At 39.3% G+C, this 22,677-nt stretch overlaps 1 protein-coding gene and 1 long non-coding RNA gene across 2 annotated transcripts; both read right to left on the reverse strand.

The window, feature by feature from the left end:
- Positions 1 to 575: 575 nt before the first annotated feature.
- Positions 576 to 17,679, reverse strand: hsd17b12b (hydroxysteroid (17-beta) dehydrogenase 12b). The gene is made up of 11 exons (XM_058089404.2): positions 16,479 to 17,679; positions 7,806 to 7,852; positions 7,632 to 7,707; positions 4,512 to 4,619; positions 4,282 to 4,346; positions 4,103 to 4,147; positions 3,714 to 3,748; positions 3,520 to 3,601; positions 2,678 to 2,743; positions 1,716 to 1,865; positions 576 to 1,214 (listed from the first exon to the last, which is right to left on the reverse strand). Exons 1-11 carry the CDS (start codon positions 16,654 to 16,656, stop codon positions 1,107 to 1,109), a joined length of 960 nt encoding a protein of 319 aa, XP_057945387.1. The 5' UTR covers positions 16,657 to 17,679; the 3' UTR covers positions 576 to 1,106.
- A 1,173-nt stretch (positions 17,680 to 18,852) lies between these two features.
- On the reverse strand, positions 18,853 to 22,615 carry LOC131139517 (uncharacterized). The gene is made up of 2 exons (XR_009132254.2): positions 22,343 to 22,615; positions 18,853 to 20,295 (listed from the first exon to the last, which is right to left on the reverse strand). It is a non-coding gene; the product is annotated as an uncharacterized LOC131139517 (long non-coding RNA).
- Positions 22,616 to 22,677: the final 62 nt, after the last annotated feature.

Raw genomic sequence — 22,677 nt, forward strand, 5'->3', positions numbered from 1 at the left:
GGAATCTCCAGACATTTCTACTAATGTATACTCCAGTCTCTTTGCACTTTATCTTCCTATGACAGAGTAAACACTGTGTCAGTGATTTTCGTACTCCTGTATCATCTCCATTCCTGGACCAGGTTGACATTTAAAAGGTCACATTGCATTTTCAAGCAGGTACTTTCGACTGCTTTCTGTTCAGAGAAAATAGCATTCACGGTTGTTATTTTCAAGCAACAAAACCCATCATATGGTCTCATATTTGTCCTGCCAGCTGGAGCAAAATCCAGTGATGCCTTTTCCAAGTGGTTTATTCCCACTGCAACAAAGCAGGGGCACATGGAAAATCTGTCCATATCCTGATACATTATTAAAAAAAACAGAAGCCAATCTTATTTTAGGGACTAAATTGACCTAAAGAGGCAGATGTTATATGCTGTTTTAAGTAACTATTCAGATATGTTTTAATAGCTCACACCGCAGACAAACCCTAAACAGATTACAAGTCGATCTGAAAGAAAAGACAAACATGCAAGTGACGACTCGTGGATTTAGGAGATGACTACTGGAGAAAGTAGACAGACAACTATGCATGCGGTTTGCTTCCTGCTCGCAACCTGCAGGGTAATTTAATAGCACAACTCCTTTCAAGACATATGCACATACAATTACTGGCCACACAATTGGGTATATCGGAATTGGACCTCATTAGATCCAGGGGTACCTAATTTGTGGTCAGTGAGTGCATCACATGGTTTACATTTTCACTGGTAAGTTAGCTGTAAAATTTCAATGCAGGTTGAGATCATAAAAAACTGATTTGGTAGAACAGCCATATTAACCTTTAAACCCATTGTTGAGTATTTTGTTAGGATTTAACAGAGACACGAGAAGATGCAATTAGTTGATTAAAGCGGATGACTTATGCACATCACAGATTGAGGCCAGAAGCCTCCTTGCATCATCTATGACTTGCCGTTTCTAAGGGGAGGGAAACTGATTTGGTTCCCAGCAACTGTCGGGGTTTGCTGCTCTTGGTCCGCGCTGATGATGATGATGCTGCTAGTCAGACAAGGCATGAGCACAGCTGGTCCACTCTGCTTCCACTCCCGGCCACCGCTGGGCTAGCCCTGCTTCTGCTTCTTGAGGTAACGAGCACGCTGGGACAAACCCATTCCCATCATGTGTCTGCTGAGGATGTTGGCAGGGAGCAGAGCTGTGCTCACCCAGCCCTACAGAGGGAAATTACACGGTCAGCTGGTGGCATTTACAAATAACAGATTAGCATTCATTACCCATTTTCAACCTACCAGAGGAACAGCAGGAACAAGGGTGTTTTTGTAAAAGAAAATGTGGCCAATTATTATCAAATGTTACCAGCACAGTCCCCTTTGCTTCTGTTTTGTAATCCCTTAAAAAAACTTGCTTTTATTCTGCATTTTGTTTTGTATGTCAACTCAATCAAGTTGAGTTGGATGTGAACCACCAGTTTATTTGTGGCAGACCGCTCCAAATAGAATACCTCAAACACATTACAAGGGAATGGCTGTCAATATTGTAACTTTATCCTTACAATACACAGTAGAACAACGTTATGTTTTAGGGATTTCTATTCAGCGTAACTACTAATAATACGATGCCAACCCGATGTTCACCTGACCAATCAAAGAGTGATGTGATGCTTCAAAAAGTGCAAAGCGATCAGCCCTTCATCTGAAAAGGACTCCACTTACCATGATGGCATGAGGCAGGTAGCCATTGGTTTGGGTCTGGAGGCCCACAGTGTTGAGCTCAGCAGCAACGTACCGCTCTGGACTTGGCTTGTCCAAAGTGGCCTTCCGGATTTTACTCAGTTTCGTTGCTACAAAGAATGGCAGAACACTCTGGAGAAAAAAAAATTGGGGGTGGGGGATGGCGGGGGGTTCACATTAATCACCAGACAGACTTCCTCCCCCACGGGGACCCACCCCACTATTTGAGAAGCCGCTGCATTACAGTTGAGCAATGTGTTGCAAGCAAAAAACAACAGGAGTGTAACTGTATGTATGACTATAGGGGTGTTATTTCATGTCTTCGGGGCTCTAATAATGGTAAAAGGCATATTTAGGAAGTCCTGAACAGGTTTTCTATGCTCCAACTACAGAAATATTCAGTTTATTAATATTGACTGCTACTTTGCCAAAATTCAATTCTTCACCTCTCAAGCTTCTAACATATTCCTGCATAGATATTTGAACACTCTTCTTGGGAGTTAATTTCAAATGGTTGGTTCCGTAGGGTTGAGGTCAGGACTTTTGGGAAAGCCATTTCAGAAGCTTCATTTTAGCATGCTTTAGCTATAACCCTAACCTGCTCGAAAAACCAATTGTGTCCAAGTTTCAGCACCTTATTACTGTTTTATTAAAAGTACTCTTGTTATTTAATGGTTAATTAATCAGAATATAATGACAAAATAAAAATACCATATTCTGGATAAATAAATGTTTAAATATATCATGAAGGGCCTAAAAAGAACAAAACATTCAAAGCCGTGATAAGTGTATGTAAACTTCTAACTGTATTTTTCAGTAGTTTTTCAGAATGTGAAAAAGACTGTATCTTAAGTCCTGCAGTGGCTTCTGCTACACCCAATTAAACATGAAATATTTGTGTCTGTAAATTTATGCCCACTAGAGCAGGTGTTTAGCAGCTCTACCTGGATGATGATCCCTTTGCTCTTGTATTCAGCTTCCAGTCCTCGCGAGAAGAAGTCCACAAATGCCTAAAAAACATCAGAATAAAAGTCATGCATAGAGTATAGCTTGCAGTTTTCCTATATACTCCCAAAATATATTTGCTGTACGATGATGGCAAGACAGACATTGTTTGGATAATCTTGGCTGCTTGGCGGACAGCAATCGACATGTGATCATCTTTTTGTGACCATACTTTACAGTGTTTCCAGGCATTGCTTATGGATCATCGTTCTTTATTTTTGCTTACGTTCTTCCCCTTCCCGTCTAACTCATTCTCTCCTCAACCTAGAAGTGTGTTTTCTTTTTTGTTATCTTATCTAGGCTGGGAATAAGAGGAGAGATTCTGCCAATAAATGAATGCTGTGCACGCTGCTGTATTATAGCAAAATGATGTGTTCACTTGTTATCTTATGGTAATGCTACTATCTCCAAGATCTCTGATTCCCTGTTATTGTTTGGTCACATTATTGCAACAATGAAGACTTCTTACCACATTGGGACCTAATGCTGACGTCATAGCACATCTATTATAAGACTTAAAAGCACCATAATGTTTACATTTGTCATGAGGTATTAGGGTCAGAAGCTATAAAGTGAAACCAAGATTCACTGGAATTGACCCAGATTGTGCATTTGATTTTGACTGCTCTTGTATATCCCTTAATTGGGTAATACAGTATGTAGACAAAGATGCAGTGATGTTGAGCCTGCATTTCCTTATCAACCATTCTCTGTGGTGCCCTCCCTGATAAATACACGATCAGCATTCAACATTTGGATGTAAAGGTAATAACCTCTTCACCTTGGTTGCAGAATAGACTGTAAGCAGAGGAACAGGGTACATTGCACTGGCAGAGGAGATGTTGAGGATGGCACCCTTCTTCCTGAAATGACACAATGTTATTTCATCTTTTTAACATCTATTTAACCTCATAAAGCAAACAATACAAGAAGCAAAACCAAAACGAGGTGCTCGCTGAGGAAGTCAAAACTCACCTTTCCACCATTTGAGGCAAAACAAGGCGTGTCATCTGGCAAAAAAAAAAAAACAAAGATAAAACACGGAGTCAAACAACCTGAAAACCCCATCAAATTGCGTGGACTGTGGACAGCTTTTTGGGCCATTTGTAAGTGTGTGTGGGTGGACTGAGAGAGGTAAGAAAAGAGACGAAAGCAGCAATTATAGCTGATGGATCAGTTAGAAGATTCACTGAATTCACTGACATGAATTTTGTTAGTGTTAAGTGATGAGAGAGTGTGTGGGCAACTGTTGCTCTGAGAGCAGCCAAAGATGGAGAAGAGGAACAAGAAGTTAGCTCTAGTAGAGCTTCTAGTGTAACAACGTTAAGCTTCAGGTCAGTTACTCCGGTTTTCACAAAACTCACCTGACACACTGATGTTATGTTGACATTCACCATGGTGTCAATGAACTGAAACAAGGACAGCAAGGGGGGCATAACATTAAATGGGTTCATTTGTACACAAGTGATAAATTGTGCGAATGTGTACATGCATGAATAATTAAGCAGCTGCTCAAAAATAAATGCGCCGGACTTGAACTTACAGTATCAAGATTGGGAATGCTGAGGAAGAATTCTGGGTATGAATAGGATACCCCAACATTGTTCACTGTAGGCATGCAAAAAAAGAAAAGTCGTTCTTTAGTACAACCTACAGAGGGCAGCAAAGGACTAAAAACAAAAACAAGTATAGTATGTTTGCCTGTGAGTCGACTTATTTCAATGAATCCATAATGTGTGAATACAATGTGATGGGATGGGGGCTTGGCCATACCTAATACACCAATCTCCAGTCCTGCAAGTCCATCTCCAATCTTTGCATAAATATCTGTTGAACTAAAGTCTGCTGCAATGGTCTTTGTCTTCACTCTGCATTTGCTTTCTGAAATAAATACAAGGGATAAATTCACACAGGCAGATTATGAAAATATATATATACATATGGAAATCAAAGCAAGATACCAGGCATCAGCAGTACCGAGACTACTCACTTGCAAAGTGAACCTATTATAGTCTTTAGACTAAGACAACAGCAAACATTTCCTGGATTATATCCCCTTCCATGAATAGTCAGTAATACACTGTATGAAATATGTCATCTATTTAATTCCTCATTATTCTTAACTGGATGGAATGCAACACCAAAGCTACATTTAAGAGCCAGGATAAATGGCACTCACAGGTAGACCGGAAAGCTCTAAGGGAAGCCAAAAGCCATTTAAAACATTTCACTCTAATATGTGTTTCTAACCACTGGCAACTACAACAATCATGTACATGTTCAATTAATACATTCCTGACAGTGCAAATGTTGTCTCTCATTTGGAAATCAAGGTCCGAGAGTCTGGAGGAAGACTGGAGAGGTACTGAAGCTGCCTGAAGACCGAATTGAAGTTTCCTTAAGTCTGTGATGATTTGGGGCGCCATATCATCTGCTATTTTACCAAGTGCAGAGTCAATGCATCTTTTGAAGATGCTGCCTTCATATTCCAACATGACCTGGCCCCTGCCCACGGTGCCAAAACCACTAGTACCTGGTTTACTGACAATGGTATGACTGTGCTGGACTGGCCTTCAAATTCACCTGAGCTATTGTGAGGAAAAAAATGAGTAACATAAGACCCAACAACAGAGATGATCTGAAGGCCACTATCAAAGCATCCTAGGCCTCAGTAATACCTCAACAGTTCCATAGTCTGATTGCCTCAATGCCAGACCGAATTAAAGATTTGATTTGTGCAAAAGGAGCTGTATCCAAGTATTAAATATAGTAATTAAACATCGTTTTCAGCGGATTGAAATTTCTGCATGATGGTTCCCATTTTTTTTTTATTGTCTGTGAAATAGTCAAATTTTGTTGACACATGGATTTATGGTTTTCATGAATTAAATGCTATAAACAAATATTTACAAAAATAAATAAAAGGCTTGAAACAATCCAGTTGATGTTTAATAAATCTAGGATATATGAAGTGATTTTTAAAAAATATTTCTACGTAAGAAAATGAAATTTTAGACAATATTCACATTGTTTGACATGGCTCTGTATCAGGGATGCAACAATACGTGTACCTGTTCAATACATGGGCCACAGTTCAGTACGCATGTGTATCAAACAATACGTAACACAGCGGCACACTTCGGGTTGCTCCCTTGGCGCAGCCGGGTGATTGTGCCATTCCTCCTCCTTTGCTGCAGCTGGCTACTTGCTGCACATCACCATGACTGGCGGTTATATATTTTTTAACAAGTATTTGTACCCGTAGCAAAATGGGATTTGGTGGAGAAACCAGGGTGCCAGGAAAAGCAGGGGTCAGTTTGTTGTGGTTGGTTACCAGGGTGCAAGGCTGCCGCTGAGCAACTCAGAAGTTTTACCTGCCTCCGCAGATTTTCTAGGAAATTGAGGTCTGAAATGTGGCTCGGCCACTCCAATGTGAATGTGCTTCTTTTTGAGCTACCTTTATTAGTTTGGCTGTATGTTTTGGGTCATTGTTATAATAGAAGCACAATCTACGACCCATCCTCAGAGTTCAGACTGAGGCCAGAAGGGTCTCATCCAGGATATCTATGGTACATGACCCCATTTATCAGCATCTCAATGTGGCGACGTCTTCCTGTACCCTCAGCAGAGAAACAGCCCCAAAACATATCTCCAAAGTAGAGAGCGGGCACTGCAGGATTGCAATCCATTACAGAAGAGTGTCTTAATAGGTATGGGCCAGTTCCCAGTTTCAAGGTATACAGGTTTCCATCATACCGTTCCTGCAGTATGACAGAAGGTGGGGGTCAGGCATGTTAGATAATGTTTTTTTCCCCTCTTCTTTTCAATAAACATATTAAAAAAACACATTTAAGAGTTGTAATTATAATACCATGAAACCAATATTTTTTGCCCAACATTATCATACTGTCAGAATCTCATATCGGCCCCTCTACGGTCCCATCTTCCATGAGATCCTTTACAACCTCCTCCCATGCATTTCTGATATGATCCTTCCTCTTTCTCACAATCACTTTTACCCGCATCGTATGAGGTGAAATGTTGCATGGAGCTGTAGAGTGAGGGTGACGGACAGTTAACTTGTCTTTCTTCCATTTCTGATCCATTCCAACAATAGTCTCTTCCTCACAGAGTTTCTTGCTGGTGGTCTTTGATTACATTCCGGTCAGGTCATTCCTAACCCTAATTTTTGTGCTTCATAGGCACATAAAAAACTGAATAAGAGACATTTTACAGGCTGGTAGAGGAGGAAAATACAAATGTACAGCATAACCTAGTAACCTCTAGTTTCACTTTCATTTCTTTTTTTCCCCTTCTGTTACTGTCATTATGTCACTCTTTTACTATGAACCTACTGTAACAATTGGGAACTGTTATTCTTTGTAAGGGGGTAAAAAAGGAAAACAGCAGGTGATCAAATACTTATTTCCCCCGCTATAGGCAGAATGATTGAAAAATATATTCATAAATTACTTACGTATTGTATTTTTTCCTCAGTTTCTTCTTTTAATACCAATTATCATTATCAGAATTTGCAAAGCATCTGTTTCAGATCAGCATCGCCAATACCAGCCTGAAATGTATTCAGTATCAGATGGGAAACAAAATTGTTGCACATCACTACTGTTTACGACCCATTTAGTCATTGACATGACAATCTGCGAGGACGGAATTTGTGCAAGTGTCAGGTGGCTTTAGTCAGAATTCTGTCCAGGGTTAATTTTAAATAACGATAGATGATAGGTCAATGAATACATAAATTATACCAATAAATGGCATTTACACACAAAGAGTGTACCGAGGCTATGAAACATATATTAATATAAATCCAAACAGCCACAACTTTCGTCAACTTTGAAACTTTTGCACTTTGAATGAATGTGTATTACTTACCAATTGCTTTGGACACTTCATCCAGCTTTTCTTGAGAACGACTAATGAGCACAATGTCAAAGCCCCTGCATGCCAGCTACAAAGATAAAATAGCAGAATAATTAGGCTTATGTTAATTAAATTCACAGTTTAGAAGTGACACTATAAGTGACACGATACAGAGTGCATGTGTACCTCTTCAGCATAGGCTTTGCCAATTCCATCTGTTGCGCCTGTCACAACTAAGAGAGAAGGTGACAAAAATGACAGTTTTGTTAATGCTTAAGCTCACATACACTAATCTAAAAACAACATCAGAACTGCGGTAAAAACTGTCATTTTAAATCACCCTACTCACATTGAGTCAGACAGACATGTTTAGGTCTGCACTCCACTCAGTGCCATTTTCTGTAGGGAAGACTTCCAGTAGGGATACAATCCTGATGCCATAGCTCTGATTTCTTTAATATTATTATTATTGTAGCGTTTACAGACGTTTACATAGAAATGACCAGAAGCTGGTCGATCAACAATCGTTTAACAGGTAAATGTCGGTCGTAACCACACCAAAACAATATCAGCAAATGTAGAATGAACAATATCAGCGAACATAGCTGTCTCCACATACGAACACACGAGCACTCAGCCTAACGTGTTCAAGGCTTCACAGGCCGACAACATAGACGCTTTTAACATTGGCCATAACTACAGGGGCGCTACATTATCATGATCTTTGATTTTATATAAGGCTATAATAATAATGTCATATTTATGCCTTATATAAAAGATTTACTATGTCTACTACAGTGGATAATACAAGTGGAAAGGTGACTATAGGGGTGTTATTTCATGTCTAGAGGGCTCTAATGCTAAAAAAAAACATTTAGAAGGTTGTAAGCAGGTTTTTCTATACCATAACAATAACAATATTTAATTTAAAAAAGAAATAAGCCGACTACTACAGGAACTCACTTATCACGGTCTTGTCTGGAACAAATGAATCATGATAAATGAGGAATGACAGTCTTAACTTTATTTGAAAAACCACAAAGACAAAGAAAGTAACGACTATAAATAGACAGCTCAGCGCTAACCAGTCATCAAATCTCAGTCTAAAATTAGCTATTGGAAGAGAGGAGAATGCGGAAAACAAGCGCTTTGACTCTGTGTCCCTGTGTTACCTACAAGAACACCTTAATAAGCCATATTTATCATGTTGGCCTTGTTGTCTTGTGAAAAAATTCTATGGTCAAGGTCAAGGTTTCAACAATAAGTGGGCTTGAACGCACTCAGCAAAACGACCGCTAGGAGCTGCTAGTGAGCCATTCTGCATACAACAGAGCACTGACTTGAGACCTCGATGTGCAGAATATACTATCTAGACTCTATTTACGCTTTATAGACCAAGGCTTGCACTACATATATAATTTTGTACATTGTACGCTATGAATATTTTATTCACATATTTGTTTATACAGTTCCAAAAGCTATAGATATTTTACTCATATTGTTGCAGACAAAAATACAGTATAGTGGTATTTATGCAGCGTCCTTTTTAATCATCACACAGTCTGGGCTGTACCCATCTCACTCCTGTGTGGTCCTTTACAGTACAGATGGTGCTGAGGTGCCATGCATCCTCCTGGGCTGCAGCACGACCAAACATAAGTGAAAGGGGGGTGGGTGAGCGTGAGAGAGAGAAAATGACAAACATCAACACAGGGGATCCTAGGGGCAGCTAAAAATAGCACAGAGGAGAGGAGTGGGAGAGAGTCTGCAGGCACAACAAGGAGAGAAACATAAGATGGGTTATTTTAAGGTGTTCTGAGAATGAACTGTTCTATGGAGCAGTAAGGGGGGGTTTGAATCTTTTCCAGCTGAATGCGTGTTCCCTTCACTCAAATAAAACAAGCCTGCATTTGGAGGCGATGTCTTGTCCAAATTGACTGAAGGTAAGACTTGCAAATATCATTTTAGATTACTATCAAAAGAGAGGTGGGAATAAAATGTTATTTTAGAAACATGTGCATCTAAAAAAAAGTGTTTTACGTCATCTGTTTCAGGTGGTCGGGGTCTTGGCTTGCTTTGCAATACAACCACACCAATAAAATGATGTGTATTGGTTACAAACAGAATATATAGTGTTTTCTTTTTGTCTGTGTGTGTTTTTTTTCCTGGGCAACCTCATTTCCTTTGTAAATACTTTTGAATTTCAAACCTGCAACCAAAAGGACCATTCACGGAAAGTCAATCAATATTTTTTTTAAACAATTGCAACGTTGCAATGTGTTCTTTCAAAGATTGAGTAGGAAATTGTACAAAACATAAAGCCCTGTATTCTTTTCCAAAAACAAAAGCAACCTTGTGACTACACAAGCTCTGTGCCCATGCAGAAATGACATCATGTGAGACAAACCCAGTCTTGTCACACCACATCCACAGCTACGGCAGACAATTGTTGTGTTTGTATTTTAACTTCCTTCAATTTTCTATACGGCTTGTCCTTTCTATGGTCGCTGGTATGCTGGAGCCTATCCCAGCTGACTTCCGGTGAGAGGTGGGGTGTATTTTTAAAATGATTTCACCGCAGTTTATAGTTTATTGGCTCTATATAAATATAGCAACTAAGAAAAACTAGAGATACTATCAAGGACAAGCAGCTGTATTCAAATGGCCAGCTACATGTGTAGGGAGAACAGTTGTCTGATGTATGCATCCAGGTCCAAAGATGAAAAGCACCTTTTGGACTTTTGTCATCGGGTGTGTCAGTGTGGCAAAGGTAACTAGCGCTTATCTAATGAAGGGTGGAAGAGAATACATATATGTCATGATGTATTCCGAGATTAGAGGTGTGTAGGACCTTGTGGAAGCCCATATGGGCCCAAATTGTTTTTTGAAATGGCCCTCAGCGCATTCTAAAAATACAATTAAACAAGAAAACGAAAAAATACAGCAAAAATGAAATAAAAGCGCTGTAATTTTATGAGAACAATGTTATATGAAAATACAATTAAGAGAAAAAAGTGGGGTTTCTTTTCAAGAATAAGTAATATTATGGAGGAATATTACAAGGAAAATTTTTTTTAATAATACTGAGAAACATGCAAAGAAAAAAGAAAAGTTGCTACAACGAGGTTTCCACTCCATGGTCCTCAAGTGCAGAGGTGTCACCTCTTCATACACCAATCCTACTGGTGTTAAAAGAACTACACAAAGCAATGCAATAGGTGGATAAATACAGACAAGACACTATATATGTATGTATAATGCAGGATATTGCAAAATGCAATGTTGCTGATATGTCCTTCAACAAGTCTTATATACACATACATAAAGACGGGAATATACATACAGTGCATCTGGAAAGTATTCACAGCGCTTCACTTTTTCTACATTTTGTCATGTTACAGCCTCATTCCAAATTGTATTAAATGAATCTCTTACCTCAAAATTCTACACAAAATACTCCATTATGACAATGTGAAAAAGTTTTTTTTTGACTTTTTTTGAATTTATTAAAAATAGAAAACTAGGAAATCACATTTACATAAGTATTCACAGCCTTTGCCATGAAGCTCAGTTGATTGGACATGATTTGGAAATATAATAACTGTCTATATAAGGTCCCACAGTTGACTGTGCATGAGCACAAACACCAAGCATGAAGTCAAAAGAACTGTCTGTAGACCTGCGAGACAGGATTGTCTTGAGGCACAAATCTGGGGAAGGATATAGAAAAATTGCTGCTGCTTTGAAGGTCCCAATGAGCACAGTGGCCTCCATTATTCATAAATGGAAGACGTTTGGAACCACCAGGACTCTTCCTAGAGCTGGCCAGCCCTCTAAACTGAGCGATCGGGGAAGAAGGGCCTTAGTCAGGGAGGTGACCAAGGCCCCGATGGTCACTCTGTCAGAGCTCCAGTGTTCCTCTGTGGAGAAAGGAGAGCCTTCCAGAAGGACAACCATCTCTGCAGCAATCCACCAATCAGGCCTATATGGTAGAGTGGCCAGACGAAAGCCACTCCTTAGTAAAAGGAACATGGCAGCCCGTCTGGAATTTGCCAAAAAGCACCTGAATGACTCTCAGACCATGAGAAACAAAATTCTCTGGTCTGATAAGACAAAGATTGAACTTTTTGGTGTGAATGCCAGGCGCCATGTTTGGAGGAAACCAGGCACTGCTCATCACCAGGCCAATACCATCCCTACAGTGAAGCATGGTGGTGGCAGCATCATGCTGTGGGGATGTTTTTCAGCAGCAGGAACTGGCAGACTAGTCAGGATAGAAGGAAAAATGAATGCAGCAATATATAGAGATATCCTGGATGAAAACCTGCTCCAGAGCGCTCTTGTCCTGCTGAAAAATGAACCTTCGACCCAGCCTGAGGTCAACGACCTGAAGCACACAGCCAAAATCTCAAAAGATTGGCTTCAGAACCACTCCGTGAATGTCCTGGAGTGGCCCAGCCAGAGTCCAGACTTGAATCTGATCGAACATCTCTGGAGAGATCTGAAAATGGCTGTGCACAGACGTCTCCCATCCAACCTGATGGAGCTTGAGACTTATTGCAAAGAAGAATGAGCAAAACTGCCTAAAGATAGGTGTGCTAAACTTGTGGGATCATATTCAAAAAGACTTGAGACTGTTGCTGCCAAAGGTGGATCAACAAAGTATTAAGCAAAGGCTGTGAATACTTATGTAAATGTGATTTTTTTTTCACATTGTCATAATGGAGTATTTTGTGTAGAATTTTGAGGTAAGAGATTAATTTAATACAGTTTGGAATGAGGCTGTAACATGACAAAATGTAGAAAAAGCGAAGCGCTGTAAATACTTTCCGGATGCACTGTATATACGGAAATATATATATATATATATATATATATATATACATACACATATATACATATACATACATACATACACACACACACACATATATATACACATACAATGTGTAAAAATGTGTCCTAAAAAATGTGCAGTGTGCGTTCCCCTTTAAAGAGTGGAATAAGGACTGATCAAGTTATTTATTGATGTACAACAAATGTCACAGATGTACAGACAGGCCAAAAGTAGGGTTACAGTTAATGAAACAGATAAACAATAATAACTGTAAACCTACTTTTGACCCATCCCGTATATGTATTTGTATTGGATTAGATGGACTATCACCATCAATAAAAGGTTTGCTTTGATAAGGAGATGCCGAATATAACAATGTCCTTGAGTTATACCATCGCAACTATTCTACACACACACACACGCACAAAATAGCTGAAGCGGTGAACCAGAATCCCAAGGATCCGGTGCCTCATGTGAAACTCATTTATGAATGGCTCAAGTACTGTTACATAATGAGGCTGTCCGCTCAATCACATCTACTTGAGTCAGGCGAAGTTTGTGAATGAGAGATGCGAACGAGGCTAACGGGCTCCTTTGCTTCACTGCGTATCCTGAATCGCTCTGCATGCGTAATCCAAAATGTAAAAAAAAAAAAGATCTGATGCGTTTTCCATTTTTAGCCTACCACAGAGATGAAAGGAGACTTCAGCTCAAACATGCCGGCTTCTCCAGCAAACTAATGTGACTGCTCTAAATAGATGAATGATTACACTCAAGTCATTTTTATTACTTCGCCAAAGGTTATGTTTTCATCACAGTTTGGCAGTTAGTACATTTGCAGACTGCTACAAATATTTGTAAGAAATGTCTACAAAAGAGGGGTGGCACATGATCCAAGAAAGAAGTATTTGCATTATAGTACAGGTGGTCTTCGTATTACGTTCTCACAACATGTCGAATACCAAAATTAACACACTGCATACAGAACACATGAAGGACATAAAATGCAGTAATAAAAACACCGTATACAATTCAATGACACAATCAAAAAAAGAGAACAAAAATACGATGGTGCAAAGTTATGTGTAGTTGTGTGATTTCCGATTTAAAAGCACAGTTTGGATTTTTTGACATGAAGTTGTATGACACCCCCATAAGCACTGAAGTCTGTCAACAGTAAGGATCGACCGATACATCGGCTGTTCGCTATATCGGGCCGATATTTGCATTCTTTACTTGAATCGGTATCGGCCGATACGCCCGTGGGTTCGCCGATTTATTTTTCCGCCGCATGATTTACAGACGGGCATCCATCGGGCAGCTTTGTGTTGCCGGAGGACCCTGCAAAACACGCAGTCGCGGTACCCCTCCCACACCGCAACAGTGGTGAATCACAACAAGGGTAATTAGACTTTAGTTAGTTGAAACTTAGTTGAAATAGTGCCACCTGCTTTGAAATAGGAAACATGAACGCAAAGTGCATACAATATATGTGCTTGAAAATATTTAATGCACTTTAATGATGAGAAAAAAATTTTATATATCGTACTAAATTGTGTCAGTGTGATGTGTTTGTGTGTGTGGAGGCGGGGGTTGTGCGTCTCATTGCGGAGGAGTAGTCATCACATCGATGCTAGATCAGCCACAAATATCGGCCCAACCAAAATCGGCCATTGGCTGAGGGTTATGGAAAAAAATCGGTATCGGCCCGAAAAAAAACACATTGGTCGATCCCTAGTCCACAGCGATTCACTCCCCACTTTGTGTCCTGAGCAGAGTTCTTGTCAGATTCCGGTGTTCCAGCTAGTTGAGCTAGTTTAGGAAAGAGTTTGGCTTCTCAAAACAATATGCGTTCAAAAGCATAATACATTTGCATCACTAAATGCAAATGTATTATGAAAAAAATTAGACCTCATAAATCACTCGGCGGTTCTTTTCTCTGCCGTTGTATCACTTCAAATTCCCACCTGTCCATTGTTGTGTGTGTGTTTCTTTGCGCGTTTAGATGCGTGGGTCGCAATCACTGCAACGCAAGCGCTTTAGTAGTTTTTAAAAAAAGTACGAACCTTTAAATATCCAGGCTGTGATGACAAGGAAGTGTGGCCCTATAAATTCCATCATTTTCATGTCACGGATATTGCTATTAGACAACTTTGGCTGCTTGCCATTGGCTATAATGTGGGAACCAGAGTGGCGAGGTTGAAGCAGCTTTGTGTATGCAGTGCACACTTTTGCGAGGAGGATTACATTCCTACATGCTCAGGACAGAGGATGAGACGTGTTTTGAAGAGTTCTGCTGTTCCAGTACCAGCTGATTTCTGCCTGTTGTGTTGGCACTGAACACTATGGCACTAGCGTCGAACTCCATCAGATTAATTTGGCATCCGTATATTCCAGTTCATAAAGATACCCCTTTGGCTTCATGCTAAAAGGAATGTCTTCATCACTTGTTTCGTAGACATGTTTACTTTCACTATCCCAGCAGTAAACACTGTGAAACCAGTGAAACAACTGTGCATGACAATGGACAGGCGGGAGCACAAAGTGATATGACGACAGAGAAAACAAGTGAAGTCCAATTTGTTCTAGTAGGCATTTTTGTGATGCAAATGTATTATGCTTTTGAGGTTTGAACTTTTTGGGAAGTTGTTTAAACAGAGAAATGTGTGAAAATGGCTGTCTGAGAAATGTGTATAAAGTGTATGGGGAGGGGTTTTACAGCCTTTAAACATATATAATTATTGTAAAAAAAATGGAGTTGGCTACTTCACGGATTTCACTTATTGCGGACTATTTTCGGAAGACATCCCAATATCTCTCATTATGATGCCATTATTATGCCTTATTATCGTCACTATATTCATGAAAAAAAATCTCGAAATAATTTTGGCAATAACATTTATTGTGTGTGGTATTGACATCACCAGACCAAAACCTCCATGAATTTACATTTAACAGATGGATGTCATGATAATCCCCCAGCTCCATAATCCAATCCTATAGTTTACACTCAATGACAAAAAGGTGGTAATAATCTTCCATTTTTGTGTACTTTTGGCTACATTAATGTTGAAAGAAAATGTAGCAGACACATTGAGTAACATTAACCATGACACAGATTATGTAAGCGAGACCTTGCAATTTCTTAATGATGTATTTCAGATTAAAAGTATTTGATGGTAATACATGTATATTATAAAGTGATTTTCTACTGACTGTGGTGTTCTCTACATTCATAGAGTACCAGTCTTGTTAGAAAGTTTTGTTTTTCTCCTTAAATACCTCAACCAAGTATGAAAGCCTGAAGATGAGCGCTATCACCTTCAGCCCTATTGGTTGGTGAGTGTTCACAAATCCATAGAACTTTGTGGCTAGTATTTGAGCATGACCCAAGAACCAAATATATATGGTGCCTGTCATAATATACATTTGAATAAAAGCATTTATTTCCGCTTGTGTTAGCGGGGCTGTGGTGTGGCAATTCTCACTGTAGCTACCATTCCACAGCTGCAGTTAAAATTTGCATAGTCACATGTGACATGAAACCAGGTTCAGACTTGGGGAGAGTATTCATTTAACCATGATAAATATGCTTTCAGTTGCACATTTTAAGAAGCTGTTATTTGCAAAGATTCCTTAGAAGTAGTTGTTGTAGCCTCTGTATTGGATCTCTTTACACTGTGCACCTCTATGCAGATTAGTATAATGTTGAACGACGTTATTTCACAAATATTGGAGGAGGAACCAGTCGGACTCATAGCACTCTTTTCTGCATTTACTCCATGTTAATTGTTCTGGTTGTTGTTTCATTGGTACAGAAATACAGCGTATCATACTGAGAGGTAACTCTGTTCCTAATATTTTGCCTCTCAAATACTACATGAACGAACAATATTTTTGTTGTGTAGGGTAGTGTCAAGTCTTTTCTTCCAAGAATTTAAGTGTCTCCATAAACATTCAGAATTTCAATGTTTTTAAAACAAAACTGTAACGAGGACAAGACAGGAGCTCAAAACACTCACCTGCCCACTTGCCGAGTTTATCAGGTGATACCAGCCGCCCGTTACCCAGAACCCACACCTTGATCCCGGCTAGTAGCCGGCATAGGGAGCACACTGACAGCCAGGCCGCGGTCATCGCACCCAGCCAGAAGAGCGGCGTCTCTACGGCCCTAAGCACAACTTCTCCACTGGACGACATCACTACCACGACCACACTTTAGTTTGTGTATTCTGACAATGACAGAACAATATCTTATTTGCGTTTAACAAGTGAACAAAGTGCACACATATGGGCCCAGAGTTAAGCCGTCACTTCCGCGTTGGTTGACGTCAATAGAGCTTGGCTGCCTGTGATTGGGTGCTTTTTTTTCTTCGGTCATATTTTAGGGAGGCCATTTAAACATTACTGCCATCAACTGTTCATTATGGGTACCGTGCAGTAGTTTACGCGAATGTTTCTGATATGAATCTATATTTCCAAGAGACTTTGCCTATATTTGTTATTTGTTTTTTACTTGTTATTTGTTTTTTACTTGTTATTTGTTTTTTAGATCTTTGAATAAATAAAATGCATTATTAATTGTGATCCTTTGAGTTTATTTCATACTACTCAAGCTTGAATAGTTCGAACAGTGGCAGTTATGGATAGTGATCCAGTGGAAATACACTATTTTTTTTATTAGGATTAGCATGGAAAAAAATATTTTCTATTAATAATGACTGGCTAAATGCAGTAAATTATCATTATAATATCTAATTGTGAAAATGAAATCACATCATAGTGCAAACATTTTGACAGGTTAAACAAGCTGCAAACATTTATTTATTATTTTATTTCAGTTAGTTTCAAGTTAGTTCAGATTAAAATACAGTCTATCAATGTTCTGAACGATACTGTGAGATCACATATTGTAAGTCATCCAATGTGTGTGTGGGTTTTTTTTTTTTTTTATTTAGTGTATTTGAATATGGCTGCACGGTGTTTGAGTGGTTCGCGCGCACGCCACACAGCTAGGAGACCCGAGTTTGATTCCACCCTCTGGCATCTCTGTGTGTAGTTTGCATGTTCTCCCCGTGCGTGGGCTTTAGCTGGAGACTGAATGTGAGTGTGAATGGTTGTTTGTCTATATGTGCCCTGATTGGCTGGAGACCAGTCCAGGGTGTACCCTGGGATAGGCTCCAGCAGCCCCCGCGACCCGCATGAGGATAAGCGGTAGAAAATGAATGAATGAATGAATTTGAATACGTTTGAAAGTTATGGCCAACCTGCTATGTGAGTAATGTTGTCTCCTTGGTCCCACAGTGAAAGATTGGGGTAGTATCTCTAATGTCCTTGTCCAGCTTCCTTCTTACACACGTAGAGCCTAACAGCAACAGTAGAAAATGCGGATTATGAGGATTCTGTTTATCTTAATTAAATGGATTAATGATGTCATGTCTTCAGGCAGAGTATTTTAGTATATTTTTTTCTGAAAATTAATAATCTGCGGTGTTATCAGTTGTGGTGTGACTGACCTTCCACCAATGGTGGATTCATTATGTGAATAAAACTAGACAGTAGCAAATGATTGATTTTGATGCTCATATTGTTATGGATATTTTGTACATATTGCTGGTTATTCAGAGGCTGAGAACATGTGACATTTCAGTAATTCTGTGTTTTTTAATTGAGATAAATGCATGTGTAACCAACAATTAAGCAGGATTAAAAAATGAAGGCATTAAAGCAAAGATATGAACAACATAACACTGGGAATTCTTTATTCCGTTTATTCATATGTTTCTTTTTCTGCAGGTGGATTTCCTTCACTATTTATTCATTGACTTTTTACAGCTGCTAAAACCCGTAAAATGTCAATGTGTGAGTATACAGACATACACAATACACAATGCAGCCAAGTAGAGCAGACAGCAGCGGTCCATAATGTAAGAGTGAGCGTTATATAAGAGCATTGCTTCTAAAAATAGAAATGCAGCAATGGTAAACAGGAGTCTAAACTGTTTGCCTCTGAGCTTTCAAAGGAAACCTGAATGAAATTTAGATTAAGGCACCATCTCGGCTATAAACAGAACAACGGATGATATGATGATGATGATGATGATGATGATAACCACAGGTTCCTGCAGGCAAATGACAGCAACGGTCTTCAGACTTGATACTATAACGACTCTTTTATTTGAATGAATGAAGTCTCCCTATTGAGAGGTTCAGAACAACTTCTTATTGCTTTATTTTGAAGAGTGGCGCTCGCTGATTTAAAGATATAACATTATTGAAGGGTGTGTGGTGCAAACAGTACTCCCCCAGATTTAACAGAATATTTCTTAATTCATTTTCTTCACCGTTACCTTGTAGATGAAAAAATAAGACCAGTAAAACACAGCACACAATGTCTGAAGGGTTCTGAAATCATTTATTTCCATTATGAGTTTTAATGAAAGATAGTTTTGCTACAAAAAAGATCAGCAGACATAATGAGCAAAAAAAACGACAAGATGTGACTTGTTTTTTTAGAAATAAGTACATGAAGCATATACCTGTAAATCCAACAAAATAAAGACATTTTCCACATTGAAATATTTCACAACTAATGGTGTATAAAAACAACAGAGAAGCCTCTAAGAAAAAGATCCATTTCAAATCCTTTATGCCTTGTGCTGACTTTCGAAATGTAAAAAAATAACACATTTTACTATTCACTCTTCATTCTTTTATCATCTAATTGATATATTATTTATTTATACATTCTGTATTTGAAGAGGTAGTTATAAATACACTCTGCTTCTTCCTCGTCCTTTTTGGACATGTTGATTTGAGCATCGTGCAAGCGCCATCATATCTTTTGTAGTGACAACAGTAAATTAGGGTACATTCCCAAGAAATACATTCATTACAGTTTAAATCCACACATTGTTGTCAATAAGGCAATTATATGCACAATGATGAGATAATTCATATGTTAAAATGTCAGCATATGTATGACAAACTAGATAAAGGCAAGTGTGCTACACAACTAATACACACATGTACAAGGCTTACATCATTAGCCATCAAACGCACATTTACTTGCTAAATTCAAACAAAATACATTCAAAAGTAAAATGTAGAAATGATTATGCCTAAAAATAAAAAACATATATATAACATTTTTTCTGATGAACTACTTTGGGATATTTGTGGAATACTGCTGGAACCTAGTACATGTTTGTGCGTCAAAGCATATTTCACGTGCATGCTGCTCATAAAAGAGCTCAATGTTACAAGTGCTGTTTTTATTTCTTTTTGATTCATGGCAATGTTGCTTTATTTGAAATGTTTAGCTGAATATTTAGAATAGAATATTCCACTTTTCCATTCTTAAAAGATTTTGGCACTAAACATACTCAAAAGTACAACTCAGCTTTACACGACTGCAAAAAAAAAGGCAGGAGAAATGACATGCTGTGGTCCCTCATGGGGATTTTTAAATGTATGCATCTTTGTCAGATTAAACATGACACTTTGACATCATTAGGGATCATGTTGGAGCCTATCCCAGATGACTTTGGGAGGGACATCGTGGACTGGTTGCCAGCCAATTATAGTGCACATCATTACATCCATATAGTTCACACCAAGACCTTCCATATCTTCTGACTGTGTGCATTAAAACAGCCGTACTGCTTTATTTCATATTGAAATGTGTGAATTCATTTTAACAATCAAAGTCTGAAAAAACAAAATACTGAATCTGCTTGAGACACACTGGTAGGTTTTCCTCACATTTGTTTTTGTAGCATCCCTATTTCATTCTGTGCCCATTCATGTGCCGTCATCTCTGAAGGTGTGTGTGATAACCTGTGTTTTGGAAAAAAAAAGTAAAATCAGTGGGAATAAAAAAACACTGTAACACATCTTACGTACAACAATATTTAAAATGAGTTTAACATTTACTGTATGAAATATAGTAGTCAAAATCGTGTGTGTGTCAAGTACGTATGTCCTAGTCCAGAATTATTGACATGAACTTAGTTCGTTCGTGTGTGTCTGTGAATCCACATGGATGAACTAACAGTGCACGTATTCGTACAATGAAGCTCACTTTTTAGTCAAAGTGTGAGGCGTGAAATTGATGCTGAGATCAAATAAAATGGAATTGATGTAATTTTTTTTTTGCTGTGATGTCACTACAAATGGACCACATCTGGTATATGATGAGCGTGACACCTGACACACACACACGTATGACTTAACATACAGTCTAATGTCTACTTTTTGTTACTGTGGGACCAGTAATGGTGTGAATATCTTACTATATGCATACTGCTTGAATGCTTAGTAAGATAGTGTGGGGTGGTGCCACTCTTTCAATTTCACTCTTTTAGAGGTGAGAAGATATATAACATATAACAGCGGTGTCCAAAGTGCGGCACAGGGACCAATTGTGGTCTGTGGCTCATTCTAAAAGTACATAAAAAACACAACAACATGGGGGAAAAAGCATAATGTAAGAAGACCTTCATACTGGATATTGGCATATTGGATTGGCTTTATCTTGACTTACACACTGTAGATGTGTGTGTTGAGAGACAATATCCAGTAGCAGCCGCAACAACATACTGTAAAATGATGCTCACGCCCTCCACAAATGCTTTTTGGGGTAAGGGCTTCCCATCTTCATGTATGCACAGCAAGCCCAGACCGCAAAAAGATTCGTGACGGACAAGTGCTGGTTCCTCCCAGGTCCATTTCTTTTGTTCACGACTCCTCAGGTCTTCATGGTTATGATTATTATGGTTTTGGAAGGTATGCGTCTGTGTGTGGAACACTGGATCGGCACTGCTTTGCAGCCAGTGTTGTCATTAATAACAGGCGTCTTGGACTTTTACGCACAGCTGAGGCTTTCCTGTCATTTCATTGGACAAATCCAATTGTCACTGACCAATAGAAATGCAGCAGAAAAGAGCACCTACATTATAAGCGGAGGCTATACAGCTCCTGACAATCATACATACATTGTGACTTCATAGCACCCATGCTTGCCTGTTTGGAATGTGGATGGGACTGATTTGTTTTGGACTGATATCAATATATGCTGAGTTTTAGGCATTTTAGGGGGAACCGAGGGGGGGGGGGGGGGTCCAAAACCAAACAAGGGACCCCACCCTCTCTTCCCATTTCTACAGGAGTCGTCCAAGCCTTTTCATGCGTGGACGCATCTCCCAGCCGGTCACGATCCAACCCCCCCTCCAACTACACCCCTCCTCCCCCCATCTGTCTCAAGCTCATCGGAGCCAGACGCCACTGACGCAGCACGCGGCGTGCTCACTTTCAGCAGTCACGACTCAGGTCTCATCGCGCACAAAAGGACAAAACACTGCAAAAAAGGACTCAAATGTTACTGTCGAGCTCTATTTGAGGTGGTGAGCTGCTTTTTAATTGACTCTTTCATTTAGCTTACACATAAAATACCTAAACGAGGGGAGGGGGGTCTTTTTGATCACATTCGAATCAGTAAAAAACAAAAAACAATCCAAAATAAATATACTTTCAAGATCTAAGACAAAGGGAATGCATTGGGTGTGTGAGTAGTGTATTATACATAGACTATAGCACTTCAGCACCACACTGAAAGGACAGCTCCCCACTCGTACAAAACAATACACAAGCAAAGCTGATATTTCAACGTGTAAAACAACACTTATCATACCGACCCCTTTAAAAACACCCCAGTGGGGTGATTCCCTTCAAGGTGCACATACACACACGCATACTCACGCATGACATGGCGTTTCTTTTTGCAAACAATCACATTTACGGTTCCCCTATGTGCACTGGCATGAATCAAAACAGAAAATGAAGCAGAAATCTGGCATGATGCAAGAGAAAGGTTTGCACTACTCACCGTGCAAGCAGGAGGAGTGTCACCACAAAATAAAAGAGCAAATAAAACTGCTCTCTGCTTTAAAATGCGCTCTCTTGCTTTTCGGTTCTTCCTACTGTGCACACACTGTACTCTTGAATGGTGTGCCTTTTATAGGAGTGATGCCCCCTATCTATTTCTGGATCACGATCCAACCCTGTTTCTATTTTTAGCACGCGCGTGATGAAAAAAAAGAAAAGGAAAAAAAAAAGCTCGCAGAGTTTCCTTGGAGGAATTTCGTGCGTGCAGCCTTTATCACCCCCCCCCCCTTACCCATCGCGCACGTTAAAGCGCGTGCACAGAGGCGTCTCCTCAAC

The sequence above is a fragment of the Doryrhamphus excisus genome, linkage group LG13 (assembly GCF_037039965.1).
Source record: "Doryrhamphus excisus strain RoL-2023G ecotype Guam linkage group LG13, RoL_Dexc_Guam_v1.1, whole genome shotgun sequence".
Taxonomy (NCBI): Eukaryota; Metazoa; Chordata; class Actinopteri; order Syngnathiformes; family Syngnathidae; genus Doryrhamphus; species Doryrhamphus excisus.

Excerpts from the sequence above, each read along its gene's own strand:
- hsd17b12b (XM_058089404.2), bottom strand. The coding sequence starts at position 16,656 with ATGTCGTCCAGTGGAGAAGTTGTGCTTAGGGCCGTAGAGACGCCGCTC. Across the intron at positions 3,749-4,102 it reads ACATAACATCAGTGTGTCAG|ATGACACGCCTTGTTTTGCC; the intron begins GTGAGTTTTGTG and ends TTTTTTTGCCAG. Across the intron at positions 2,744-3,519 it reads CAGTCTATTCTGCAACCAAG|GCATTTGTGGACTTCTTCTC; the intron begins GTGAAGAGGTTA and ends GATGTTTTTTAG.